The sequence below is a fragment of the Pseudophryne corroboree genome, chromosome 1 (assembly GCF_028390025.1).
Source record: "Pseudophryne corroboree isolate aPseCor3 chromosome 1, aPseCor3.hap2, whole genome shotgun sequence".
Lineage (NCBI taxonomy): Eukaryota > Metazoa > Chordata > Amphibia > Anura > Myobatrachidae > Pseudophryne > Pseudophryne corroboree.
This window is the reverse complement of record NC_086444.1, coordinates 406,421,386-406,436,075: the sequence shown is the minus strand read 5'-3', so window position 1 is coordinate 406,436,075 and position 14,690 is coordinate 406,421,386. Positions and strand designations below refer to the sequence as shown.

The window sequence follows — 14,690 nt, the reverse complement described above, 5'->3', positions numbered from 1 at the left end:
TTTATTATTATTAATTTCTCCCCAATTATAAGCCCCCATATAATTGGGGAGAAATGAATAATAATAAAAATCCCTAGATTTCAACTTAAATCATATAGGGTCTAAATTATACAAGGACTGAATTGCTGTAATTTCACTATATTTTATTTTTGGTAGATGCGAGTCAGGAGTGCCATAATTAGTTTTTATTATTAAGGGTCATAAAGTTATTCAAGAAAGACAAAGTTTATTTTTAAATTGGGAGTGAATTTTTTATCCCACATTGTGGATAGGAGAATGTCCTTCTTTAGGTTATATAAATAGATGCAATTAAGATGATAGAGGATATAGCATGTCTATTTAATATAGATGTAAATGAGGCTTGGAACACATATGCTAGTGAGCATGTGCAAACCCGGGGATCCGGTATTTAAGGATGAATGAATGGTGTTAGTTTATTCATACACTGAGGAAGCCGTTGAAGCCGGAGGGTAGACGGAGAAACGCGTTTGGAGACTCGGGAGATCATTGCAGATACTCCACACCTCACTGCGCTACTGTCATTGTGGCTGGCTGAAGGGCTCTCACCAGCGCACGCTGTGGAGCAGAGAGCGGAAAGTAGAGGCGGTTGCTGGGACGAGCAGCACAGTATACAGCTGCCGCTGAGGCTGATTGAAGTGTTTCTGATACTCAAGCTGTGCTAAGGAGAGAAGCTCACTACCGGAGAGTGCTGCATAGATCCCTATCACCACCAATCCTTGTTGGAGCGGCTGCCATGCCTACAGCATTTTGAGGAGAGGTACATTACTGAGTACTTAATATACGGTACTCTAGGTGAAATCTGGGACTCTCTAAGTATAAACAGCTACATTGTATTTCTATCCATAATAACAGCTGAACTTCTAACCAATACTAATCAAGTATTAACTCTCAATTCTATATCAAGGAGCCGTTTTTTCGTTTAATCAAATGCTAAACAACTGAATTATTAACCACCTTACAGATCGTAACAACCAAACTGATTAACATGTATGGACGGTAATTATCATAAAGGAGATCCATCAGTGGGATTAACCATACTAATCTATAACAGGTGACTGTGTTGAAATATATGGACTTTAACCATTATAAAAGAGGTGACACATCTGATAAATACACCTTGCTGGATTAATCGTAAAACAGCTGATTATAAATTGACATTGTGTCGTTGATTACATTTCTAAATGTTTTAACATATTGCCTGCTAGGATGAATCAATAATTATAGCTACGAGAACAATATTGATAAATTGCTGTAGCGGATTGACATCGTGTTGATAGTGTATTAGGAGATTGGTTTATTTGTTTATTGATATTAATTAACCACTGTGATACAGTGACTCTATAAATAAGAACTCCCTTTAAAGGGACATAGAGTCCTTTAACACAGGTGGAAAAAAAAAAAAAAAAAAAAAAAAAGTTGTTTCATTGTGGAAATATCTAGCTTTGGTATAGCAGATGTTTTAATTAATTCTTAAATAGATTAATACTAGTACCGGCCGGTGCTATTGTATAAGATTTGCACTGTATATTTAGATGTTATATATTTTTATGCTGTATTTTTATATATAAAAAAGTAAACAAAAAGGTTCTATATAAAGTGAATAGCGCTGTCTCATTCTTTGACTTTGAAAAGCAGCTTCCTGATTTTTGGGGCTTTTTCTATATTCATGTACTGTATTTGTCTTTGGAAAGAGTAATTGGTAAATATGTATAAACATTGTTTCTCTTTCATCCATCTGGGGGACGCTGCGCCATTACTTGTGGGTTAGAGGTGTGTGGTAGTGGAGTTTGGCACAGAACTATTAAAACCTGACTCCTCCCCCCTCTAACCCCTCCCATCTCCTTCCTGCCTAGCCAGTACCTCAGTTTTTGTTTTGTGCCTGTGGAGTACAGACACAGATTTTTTTCTCTCTGAATATTTTAGTTAGGTATTTTCTTATTTTATTATTTAAGTGCCTAGTCCCTGTATACAGGTGACAGGTACTATTAGAGTGGGGTTAGATAAGTTCCCACTCTATAATCTGCCGCTGGAGGTCACCACACTTCGGTCACTGGGGCTGGATTCCTATTTCTAAGAAGTCGGCAGTGAGAAGGTACAGGATAGACACAATCTGTCTCTGACAGTATTGGTCTATCCTTCCTATATCCTTCCTATATCTTTATATATTTATTATGTTCCCCCTATCTCCCCCCCCCCCCTCCCCCCACCCCCACCCCAGCTCTCTCTCGGGAGGTGAACGGAGGAGCGCATTACCAAGGATTTATTTATTCCTACTAAGGTTGTTGGCGGAGTAGCCCGGGAGAGTGGTGAGTCACTCCCTGGGAGATATGTGGATAGATGCTGCCGAACAGAGCCGCTGTGAGTAGCGGCGCGCGGGAGCCACTAGCAATCAGATGGCGGCGCACGGGAGTCACTGCTTGAGCAGGGCCGCTGTAAGTAGCGACACCCGGTGGCCGCTGTAAGTAGCGACACCCGGTAGCTGCTGCCGAACAGAGTCACTGTATGTAGCGGTGTACGGGAGCCGCTACCCGAACAGGGGGACGCGGCGGGAACTGTAAACTTCCGGTTATAGCGCGCCTACGCTGAGCTACCCGGCGCGCACTTGCTTCAGAGAAGGGACGGATTCCCGCCCTGCACTACCTGACACACACTCCCGTACAGCGTTTACAAAGCTCCGGCCGCCATCTTCTCCAGGCAGTATGGGGGACGCGGTGAGACACACAGCACTGAGCTTGGACACCTTTTAAGTAATACTCACCCTGTTTATTCAGTGGAGGTCACCTAACAACAAGTATACTTTGGGGGCATTATGTATTCTATACTTTAATGAGTGAACAGAATTTGTCTCAATATAAATTACACAGTATGCTTCACAGTGCTGACCACTACTCTACTGAGTTTATAGTACATTGGTAGTGCATTTGTTTTTAAAAAATTTCATTATGAACATAAGGTGGTCTGTGATGTCATAGTGGTTTCAGTCTCCACCTGTAATGCGTGCATCCCGTGTTCGAATCCTGGCGAGACCAGAATTTTCCAGAAGGGGGAAGACACCCTAGGGGTTTTTAAATTGCCTACTTGCAATGTGAGTCAAGGCTCGCTAAGGGTAGGGCGGACGCGGGTACCCTATATCCTTTATGCTCTGGTGCATCGGTGGTGGACCAACAGGAAGGTTCTGCGGACCTGTCTCTGCCTCCGTGGGCTCAAAATATGGGCAGATGTCTTGCTAATTTAACTCAATCCCTAAACAAGTTTGTAAACTTGCCGACAGTTTTCCTACTACAACACGGTCACAACCGTTGCCCGCTATAACTTTATGGGGGAGGAGTTAGAGTCAGTCCCATTGGAGAATGGGGACATAGACCCAGAGTGGGACAAAGTTTCGGTCTGAAAAAATTATTGTGTTATTAGCTCAAGTGTTAGATTGCTGTTAGACACCATCCGGCAGACTCTTAATAACAGGGATATTTTAAAGGAGGCCTGACTTAAACCGGATTATCGTTCCAAGTCCCTAAGAAATTAAAATTTCTATATCCTTTTACAGAAAACAGCCCAAAGGTAGGCACACTCATTTCACTTTTAGCAGGAGCTACGGCTATTCCTTCGGTACAGTCGGTGACATGGAAAGATCCTACAGATAGGATGATTGAAGCAATGCCTAGATCTGTTTTCTTTATCACGATTCTAGCTGGCGCTTGGGTCCTCAGGGCCGCGGATGACGGACTAGCACAGGTCATATCTGGAATGCAATCTGACGATCCATCGGAAGCCATTCAATTAGCAGGACAGATTTCAGAGACTCTTATTTATGTGGGTGAGGCCTTGATTGATTCTGCTACACTACACTCCCGTATTTCTGCCTTGACCGTGACAGCAAGACGGTCTCTTTGACTTCGGGGTTGGAATGCCGATTTTGACTCCAACAGACCTTGTCGGCGGTACCCTTTGAAGGTGAGTTCTCTTTGGGTCGGAATAAAAGAAGATTATTTCAGCTACTACAGGAGGGCAGGAGCCCTTTCTTCCGGCTGTTCCTTCCGAAACCAAATACAAGGGTTTGTTCCTTTCATGTACAGGACAGAGGTAGTTCCATTCCTTTCGTGCTGTCTCCACATATCCACGAAAACAGTTTCAGAGGTAGAAGTAAACCTACCGACAAACCTACTGCATAACGCCGGAGGGAGCAGTGACGGTCGGGACTCTGTTACTACAGTTCAAAGAAGTGCGACTCCTGTCGAAACCAAATAGGTAGGTGACGGAGGTCATATCCAGAGGATATACGTTAGATCTCGAGGAACCAGTCCCGTATCGTGTGTTCTTCACTTCTCTTCCAAACGGTCCCTCCAGCCGTCGAGTTCTTCGTCATGCAACAGCCACTCATCTACGAAATTAAGAAAATTTTTCTAGTTCCCGCTCATTAGAGAGGTTGGGGATTTTACCCGTGGACAAAGTGGACGGTTCGTTTCAACCCAAAAGCTCAAAATGGACTACATCCCCTCGATTATCATCGCCATGGAAACAGGGGAATATTTGGTTGCATTAGACATACTGTAAGACGCATATCTGCTTGTTCCTATTTGTACGGATCATAAAGCTCTTAGAGTCACCGTCAGCCTTGACATTTCAGTTTCAGGCTCTTCCCTTTGGCCTAGCCACGGCTCCTCGGGTATTCACAAAGATCATAGACCATGCGGTTGCAGTTTTGCAGCGTCAGGGAGTCAACATTACTCTGTATTTGGATGATCTGTTGATCAGGGCACCGTCAGAGTTGATTCTTCACCAGACCTTGCGTCTCACAATAGAGACCCTACAGTTATTTGGATCAATAATAGATTGTCCAAAGTCGTCTTGGCTTCATTCCCAGAAGATAATGTTTCTGGAACTCTTATTCGATACCAACAACAGAAAGTGTTCTCCCTCATTCAGGACATACAGTCCAGAATTTGAGCACTGCTGCATTTCCAGGATGGTGGCAACCTTCGCGGCAGTTCCATATGCCAAGTTTCATGCTCGACTCCTTCAGGCTCAGATTCTCAACTGTTGGACTCGGACAGGGCCTCATCTCAACTTACAGCTGTTCCGCTTGTCTGTACAGACTCGTCAGTCACTTCGCTGGTGGCTTCACAGCTCCAATTTGACCAGAGCTCGAGGCCAGTCAAAGAGTCAGAGTTGCAGATCAACATCTTGGAGTTGAGGACGATTCGGTAGGCACTACTCCGGATTCAAACCAGAGTACAGGGTCATCAAGTGCGGATTCGGTCCAACACCACCACGGCGGTTGCTTACATAAACAAGATTTTCATATGGTCGGAACATTGGGTTCCGACCAGATCCGAGATTCACATGCCAGGAATCGAGACCTGAAAAGCGGATTTCTTAAGCCGTCACACGGTGCATCCAGGAGAGTGGGAACTTCACCGGGTGGTGTTCTGACTCTAGTAGCTGGTCGGGGATACCCGATGTAGTACTCGGGTCCCTCTAGAAATTCTAATCGATGCACTGATGGCGCTGTGGCACTTTCAGCTGGGTTAGGTGCCAACATTTCCACTAACTCCAAGTCTGCTTCAACGCATTCGGAGAGAAGATCTTCCAATCATTCTGGTGGCCCAGATTGGCCAGGCTGACAGTGGTACGCTCTTCTGCGCACTATGGTCATCAGGGAACCATTCCGACCCCCTCCGCATCCACATCTTAGGATTCAAGGACCATCTCACTACCCAGGTTGAATCGGCTGGTTTTCAAGTAAAAAAAAAAAAAAAGTTTTATTCTCGTCCTGTTGTGTAAATTATGATTCAGACTAGCAGGCCGGTGGCTTCTGAGATTTACCACAGAGTGTGGCGTATTTACGTTGCTTGGTGTAAAAAGCGTGGTTTAACACCGGATTTGTTTAGAGTTCCTCGTCTGTTATTCTTCCTTCCGGAGGGTCTCAATAAGGGTCTGAGACTTTCTTCACAAATGGGTCAGGTTTCTGCCTTGACGGTTCTTTTTTCTAAAGAGACTGGTTATCATTCCAGAGGTTCTGACGTTCCTTCAGGGATTTCTGCGGATTTAGCTACCTTTTTGTTCCTCCGGTTCTTCCCTGGGACTTTACCTTAGTCCTTACGTCTCTTCAAAAATCTCCATTGACCCTTTGGAATCTGTAGAATTGCGGTGTCTAACGTTCCTCTATTGTTTTCCTATAGAAAATTGCCTCAGCAAAATGAGTATCTGTATTGGCAGCTATTTTCTTGCAGTCCACCCTTGTTGGTGTTTCATGATAATCGGGGGGTTCTGCGAACAAAACATTCCTTCTGAAAGTTGTGTCAGCATTTCATCTAAATCAGGACATTGTCCTTCCAGCGTTACTCTTTCCCCTTCCACGGAGGATTCCCAGTTGATTTTTTAGATGAGCTTAGGACCTTATGGTTTTCTTTATCTCGTGCGGATTATATCCATCGTACGGATGCTTTGTTGGTTTTTAATTGATGCGTCCAAACGAGATTGTCCGGCTTCCAAGTACATAGTGGCTCGTTGGGTACCTTCGACCATATCAGTCTTCTGCCGTTTCAGTTCCTGAGTCAATCCGAGCTCCTTCACCTCGAGCTGTTGGAGTTTCTTGGGCTGTTCGCGGGGGTGCGCCTATTGAGCAGCTGTGTCGGATGGCGACATGGTCATCTGTGCATTAGTTTAATAAATTTTACAGTTTTCATACTTTCAGTTTGTAGACTGCCTTTGTTGGGCGTCACATTTTGCGGACGGCTATGCCGTCTCCGTCTCCCTCCTCTTATTGGCTTGCTTTGGGAAATCCCACAAGTAATGGCGCAGCGTCCCCCAGATGGATGAAAGAGAAATAGGGATTTTTGTTTACTTACCGTAAAATCTCTTTCTCTGATTCCATCTGGGGGACGCTGCGATCCCTCCCAGATGTTTGTCTGGTTTAACCAGTAAATTTTTGTTGGTCTATCTTGTCTGGTTTAACCAGAAAATTTTTGTTGGTCTATCTCCTTTGGCTTGGCTAAACGTTAACTGAGGTACTGGCTAGGCAGGAAGGAGATGGGAGGGGTTAGAGGGGGGAGGAGTCAGGTTTTAATAGTTCTGTGCCAAACTCCACTACCACACACCTCTAACCCACAAGTAATGGCGCAGCGTCCCCCAGATGGAATCAGAGAAAGAGATTTTACGGTAAGTAAACAAAAATCCCTATTTTAAGGTAATGAAGATGGTCATGACATTACTGGTGCAGGAGCCTGGTCATATTCGTTATGTGAAGCGTCCTGGCGTTGTTCTGGAATCTGGATGTGTGGTGGCTCGTATTGACTTAGATGACCCATCTAAAGTTCATCAGGTAAATAACAAATATGAAGACAAATGGAACTATAAATATGCAGAACACCAGTCTCTGAAGACCTGCACAGTAAATATGCTTTGTTTATTTCCACGATCAAGAGAGTCTTGTTTGTCTACATTTTCAGTCTCCTTCTGTGGAGTTGTGATTGTTGTAGTTCATTGTGTTTGGTTCTTAGGCAGAACTGTACACTGGAGACCTCCTCCAACAGCAGACCCTGCCTATCATAGGAGAGAAGCTTCACCAGGTGTTCCACAGTGTGCTGGAAAATCTCATTAATGTGATGAATGGATACTGCTTGCCAGAGCCATACTTCACTATCAAGGTGAGTGTATTGGTTTATTTTTACAGGTTTGAGAAAACTTCAAATGTAAAGCAAAGAGGTGTGTTATAATCAGAAAATAATGACTGTAAGCTCCAGTGGCGTAGCTGCCATCACACTTTTACTAGCTACACCATTAGGGGATATGTTCTATTTCTCTTTCATCCACTAGGGGACACTGGAGTCCTATACAGTAGGGGTGTGAAGCCTTGAACCGGAGGTGTGGCACAATCTTAAATTAGCATTGTCTGCACAGCCGGCTACTCCCCCTTCACATCCCTCATCCCTCAGTTTGAAAAATTGTGCTGGAGGCACAATACGTGGAGCACTTGAGCTCCTGACAAAAAAACTAAAAGGGGGGCTGCGTAACCCTAATAAAGGGGGGACAAAGCTACCTGAGTTCAGAGAGACAAAGATCCCTATTGAAGGGACCTGCATCTCTCCACAGGAGATCCTCCAAAATAGTGAGTACTGGTCGTATAAGATTAGGCTAGGGTCTTTCAGTAGTAAAAGTTTTTTTTTTTTTCCCCTCTTATAGCTTTGATGTTCAAAACTGTCTTGTATAACTCCCCTTTATAAAGACTAATTAGGGAAGGGCAGAGCAGACAAAGTATGGCTGGCGCGTGGGAGCCCTAGTGCAGCGGGAGCTATCTCAGTGACTCAGCCTGTCTTTCCCTGTAGGCAGGAGGGGACGGCAAAGCAGCAAGTATTTAAACCCATCGCCGGAGCGGAGCACAGGCGCCGCTACGGGAGACGGACCCGTCGCGCGCGCCAGCCGGCGGCTCCAGGGTGCGCTGCACACTACAGAGTCCCACGGAGAGCACAGGCGCCGCTACGAGAGACGGACCCGTCGCGCGCGCGCCAGCCGGCGGGTCCGGAGCGCGCTGTGTAGCGGCCACAGGGGACCAGTTAATGCAACTCAAGCACTAAATGTTAAATAACAGTGCAGCACACATATTTTTTATTTTTTTATAGGAAGGCCATGTTTTTTTTTTTTACGTTTTGGCGCCAGGCTGAGGTGAGGGATGGGTCCTCCCCCTCCCCCACCAGTAGTGTACATAGGAAAAAGGCTATTAATAAAAGAAAAAACCCCCCCTGCTGCACGGCCTGGATAGTACAGGCATTAAGATAGTAGAGAGAGTTAGGCAACAGCTCCCTCTGCTGGTGTAATGTATATAGACAATATACGAGGATCTCCTGAAAAGTAATCAAACTTTACAAATTTATATTTTCAAGGGACGTCTGTTTCAAAGATCCCGGAGAAAATACACGGAAGCAAGCCAACTCTAACATCGTAGCTGATTTACAGTTGGGGTGTGAGGGTTGCGAGTCGGCTGGTGTTTTATTTATTTATTTATTTATTTATTTATTTTTGGCCTGTTCCTTTTATAAAAGGGGACAGGTAATTCCAGCCGGATCCAATACCTTCGCTTCCGTCATCTCCCAGTCTTTCTCTTCCTAGTTTAAAGGGTGAAAGCGCTGCGTAATACCCTGATAAGGGGTTTAAAAAAAAAAAACAACAAAAACAGCATGTCTAAGGCTACCAAGACCTCAAAGACCTGTTATGTTTGTACGAAATGTAACAAGAAGAGCACGCGGGTTGGCAGCTCCGGGGTGTGCGACTCCTGCTTAGACAAGGACGCTCCACCTGGAAGCAGTGCTCTGGCTAAGGCATGGGAGGACAACCTTGCTAATAGAATCTCCAAGGAAATGGCAGAATCCCGCAAACAACAATCGGAATGGGCTGCGGGATTCTCAAAGACAATGGAGGAATTTCTCATCAAGTTAACGCCGCCCGCACACGCTGAGACGACTGTGCGCAAGGCTGTTAAAAGAACTCTTCCTATTATACCAGAATCTGAGGAGGAAGAGGGTTTTCTTCTGGATACGGAAGAAGGTGAGTTAATTGAACCCAACCTAGACGCCGATTTTCCTGAAGAAGACTCGGCGATCTCGGGTCTGGATTCCTTAATTGACGCAGTAAAGGACATCCTAAGCTTTAAGGAAGAGGAAGTCCGGGAGCCGGAAGATTTCGATTTGTTCGAATCCCAGAAACCGCGTTCAGCAGCGTTCCCCATTCCTAAATCCCTCCAATCTCAGATGGAGGAGGCTTGGAAACAACCGGACAAACGTTTTCAATTTCCGAAACGTTTTCAGGTAACTTACCCCCTACCTAGGGGTGTAATGGACAAGTGGGAGTCTCCACCGGTAGTGGATGCTTCACTAGGAAGATTGTCAAAGAAGACAATCTTGCCAATTCCTAACATAACTACTTTAAAAGATGCGTCCGACCGAAAAGTTGACACGGCGTTAAAATCAATGTTTGTAGCAGCAGGTGCAGCGCAGAGACCTGCGATCGTCTGTGCTTGGGTCAACAAGGCCATGGGTGCATGGTCCGGCCGTATTGTACAAGCTATTGAGGAGGAAAATAGCTTAGAAGAGATTACACAGCTGGCGGAACACATTCGAGAATCTGCTTCATACTTGTGTCAAGCTTCTAAGGATATTAGCAGAATAGCATCGCGCATATCTGCATCGGCCATATCGGCTAGAAGGATTTTATGGCTCAGAGAATGGCAAGGTGACTCTGACACCAAGAAGGCGGTAGAATCCATTCCCTTTGGGGGTGAAATGCTGTTCGGACCAGAATTGGACAAGTGGATTTCGCAGGCTACAGCGGGAAAGTCCACTTTTCTGCCTACTCCTTATACGAGAACCGCTCCACAGACTAGAAGAGGTTATTCGGGACCATCGTTTACTTCATTTAGATCACAGTCCTTTCGAGCCCGAGGTAGGGGTTTCGGTACACAAGCACGCGGGGGCAGAGGTAGAGGCCGCTCGCAAGCAGCAACCAGAAAGCAGGATAAACCTGCTGACAAGACCGTGGCATGACGGCCTCCCAGCTCACCTGGGGTCCCCCTTGGTGGGCGGCCGACTGGAAGGTTTTCAGGACATCTGGGCCAAAACCTCACCAGAGCTTTGGGTGAACAACTTAATCTCTCAGGGATACAAACTGGAATTTCAACAGAGGCCACACAGTCAGTTTTTTACAACAGGATTGCCTCAGTGCCCTCAAAAAGCAAGGGCACTACGGGCAGCAATTCAAAAATTACTACAAGCAGAGGTCATTATTCCGGTTCCCGCTTCTCAGAGAGGAACGGGGTTCTATTCCAATCTTTTTGTCGTGCCAAAACCAGACGGGACGGTCAGACCAATACTCAATTTAAAAGTTTTCAACCAGTTTTTAAGAGTCTACAGATTCAAGATGGAATCAATCCAATCAGTTATTGCAGGCTTAGAACCAAGCGAGTTCATGGTATCCATGGACATAAAGGATGCATATCTACATATCCCAATCTGGACTCCTCACCAGGCTTACTTACGGTTATCACTGGTGGCGGAGCACTACCAATTCCGGGCCTTGCCGTTCGGTCTGCGTCAGCCCCAAGAATTTTCACAAAGATCATGGCGATCATGGTGGCAGGACTGAGACTGTTGGGGGTCACGATTATACCTTATCTGGACGATTTACTGATCAAAGCTCCATCTCAGAATCGACTGCTCAAGGATGTTCAGACATCCCATCAATTTCTAATTCAACATGGATGGATTGTCAATTTCCAAAATTCCAACCTCATACCGACTCAGCGGATTCAATTCCTCGGTCTCATCTTGGACACGGCCCTATTACGTGTGTTCCTACCAGAGAACAAGGTACAGGACCTACAGAGATTAGTGGCTCAGGTACTGAGGACGTAGACCGTTTCTCTGCACCTCTGTGTGCAACTTCTCGGGAAGATGGTGGCGTCTTTCGAAGCTCTCCAGTACGGCAGACTTCATTCCCGACCATTCCAAATGAACCTCATTGCTCAGGGAGCAGGCTCGCACTGGCTTCTCCATCGGAGAATTCGACTTCAACCACAAGTACGGGTCTCCTTGATATGGTGGTCTTTACACAAGAACCTCACAGCCAGCAAGAAATGCGGCATTTGGGATTGGAAGATCTTGACGACGGACGCCAGTCTCGGAGGTTGGGGAGCCGTCCTAGATGACCATCAGTTTCAGGGACGATGGACGCTACAGGAAAGCAAATTACCCATAAATATCCTCGAACTAAGAGCAGTCTACAATGCCCTTCTCTTAGCAGAAGACCTAGTCATGAATCAGAACATCAGGATTCAGTCAGACAATGTCACGACGACGGCTTACATAAACCGTCAAAGAGGAACAAAGAGCAGGATGGCGTTAAAGGAGGCCACAAAGATCTTGTTGTGGGCAGAAAGAAGAGACATCATTCTCTCCGCAGTGTTCATTCCAGGTGTGGAGAACTGGGAAGCAGATTACCTCAGTCGCCAGGACATGCATCCGGGGGAGTGGTGCCTTCATCCACGGATTTTCAACATGATTGTGAGAAGATGGGGTCTACCTCAGGTGGACCTAATGGCGTCTCGACAAAACCATCAACTGCCCAGATATGTGTCAAGAACTCGAGACCCAGCAGCAGAAGGAGTGGACGCATTAACACTTCCGTGGTGTTACAGAAGGGTTTACATATTTCCACCATTCCCACTCATACCCAGGGTTCTGAAAAGAGTAAAGCGGGAACGAGTGTGGGTTATTCTAATCGCACCAGATTGGCCCCGCAGGAGTTGGTACACCGACCTGCGAGGGTTACTTGCGGAAGATCCTTGGAGGTTACCTCAGAGAGAGGACCTGCTATCTCGGGGACTGTTCCTGCACCCCGACCTAAACAGGCTGCGTTTGACGGTGTGGCTATTGAAACCCGGATCTTAAGAAACAGAGGGATCCCACGAACGGCCATTCCTACAATGATTGCCGCTAGGAAGCCGGTCACAGCCAGGCACTACTACAGGATCTGGAGACGGTACATGGCTTGGTGTCAGGAACGGGGATGGAATTCATCAAACTTCCATTTATTGCGACTTCTACTGTTCCTTCAGGCCGGTCTAGAGGGAGGACTCAGATTGGGCTCTTTGAAGGTTCAGATTTCGGCTCTCTCCATTCTTTTTCAACAGCGGCTAGCATCCTTGCCAGAGATTCAAACCTTTTTACAGGGGGTTCTGAGGATTCAACCCCCTTTTCGTCCTCCCACGGCATCATGGGACTTAGGTTTGGTGTTAGAATATTTGAAGTCACCGATTTTTGAGCCGTTGACAAGTACAGACCTGAAATATCTTTCTTGGAAGGTCACGTTATTACTTGCCTTGGCTTCGGCTAGGCGGGTTTCCGAGTTGGGAGCCTTATCCTGTAAGAGTCCTTTCTTAGTTTTTCATGAGGATAGGGCGGAACTCCGTACAAGAGCAGACTTCCTTCCGAAGGTGGTGTTGGGGTTTCATGTAAACCAGCCAATAGTGGTCCCATCTTTCCAGGGTCTCACAGATGAGGACGTGTCATTGGATGTTGTCCGAGCTTTACGGGTATACGTACAGGTTACGTCATCTTTCGGAAAGTCGGACCATTTGTTTGTTCTTTATGATGGGCCAAAGAAGGGTTGGCCGGCCTCTAAGCAGACTTTGTCCAGATGGATTAGACTTGCCATTCGGCAGGCTTATATTTCCTGTGGCAAACAGGTGCCGGTTCAGACGGGTGCTCATACTACCCGATCAGTGGGTGCCTCGTGGGCGGCTGCCAGGGGTGCTTCCACTACTCAACTTTGCAGAGCGGCAACGTGGTCTTCAGCCCACACGTTCGCAAAATTTTACAAGTTTGATACTTTTGCGTCCGGAGAATCTAAGTTCGGACGTTTAGTTTTGCAGGCCACCGACAGCACTCCCTCCCTGGGGGAAAACTTTGGGACGTCCCCTACTGTATAGGACTCCAGTGTCCCCTAGTGGATGAAAGAGAAAAGAGGATTTTGGTACTTACCGATAAATCCATTTCTCTGAATCCTCTAGGGGACACTGGACGCCCGCCTCGGTGCTGTCAACCTGCTGTGTTCAAAGTTCTTGTTTTAAACAGTTCATGCAAACAGCGTTAGTTATTCGGTTAAGAGTTCTTGGCCGCTGTTTGATATGTTGTACGGTTCGGTTCCTCGCCATGGGCTATAGTGTCATGTCCTATTCTCTCAGTCAAATTTTTCAAACTGAGGGATGAGGGATGTGAAGGGGGAGGAGCCGGCTGTGCAGACAATGCTAATTTAAGATTGTGCCACACCTCCGGTTCAAGGCTTCACACCCCTACTGTATAGGACTCCAGTGTCCCCTAGAGGATTCAGAGAAATGGATTTATCGGTAAGTACCAAAATCCTCTTATTTGTGTAGCCCACAGCTGAAAGGGCCCATATGTATTTCCATATTTTTTATATGGAATTCAAAATTGTGTAGTAAAGTCCACTGTAACCTCGTTATACCTACCTCATTATTTTTGTTTCCTATATCCTTTGTATATGAAGGAAACTTATGCTCATTATGCTGTAATTCTATCCTGCTTTACTACAGATAAAAGAATGGGTTCACACACTGATGAAGACCCTGCGGGACCCCTCTCTTCCTCTATTGGAGCTGCAGGAGATCATGACCAGTGTATCCACTAGGATTCCACCCACTGTAGAGAAATCCATAAGGAAAGTGATGGCTCAGTATGCCAGCAACATCACCTCAGTCTTATGCCAGTTCCCTAGCCAGCAGGTATGTGTAAGGAGATATGTATTGTACCATAGAAGGGTGTGTTAGAGCTGTAGTGGCACATAAGTCATTGGAGTGTGTTCTTTACAGATTGCCAATATCCTGGACAGTTATGCAGCCACCTTGCAGAAAAAGGCAGACCGGGAGGTGTTTTTCATGAACACTCAGAGTATTGTGCAGCTTGTGCAGAGGTACCTTTACATAAGTATACCTGAATATAGCAAATTAAACACTGCTTAATGCAATAAAAAGGGAAATGAATCCATGCAGGCAACTATTTAATTATTGAGAAAAATACCAAATAAGAGAAATGGAAAAAGAAGTAGACTCTTGTTTGGGAGCACTCTAACTCAGAGGAACTAGGTTGTATACATGTCTTAAA

The 14,690-nt window shown here is 45.8% G+C and overlaps 1 protein-coding gene across 11 annotated transcripts in view; it reads left to right on the top strand.

The window, feature by feature from the left end:
- Positions 1-14,690, top strand: part of ACACB (acetyl-CoA carboxylase beta) — a 469,976-nt gene that overhangs the window by 271,834 nt on the left and 183,452 nt on the right. For all 11 annotated transcript variants that reach the window (XM_063913243.1, XM_063913244.1, XM_063913242.1 and 8 more), the window contains 4 exons: positions 7,208-7,342; positions 7,521-7,667; positions 14,123-14,311; positions 14,399-14,499. In XM_063913243.1, the coding sequence (XP_063769313.1) occupies positions 7,208-7,342; positions 7,521-7,667; positions 14,123-14,311; positions 14,399-14,499 (572 nt within the window). The remainder of the gene's footprint in view (positions 1-7,207; positions 7,343-7,520; positions 7,668-14,122; positions 14,312-14,398; positions 14,500-14,690) is intronic.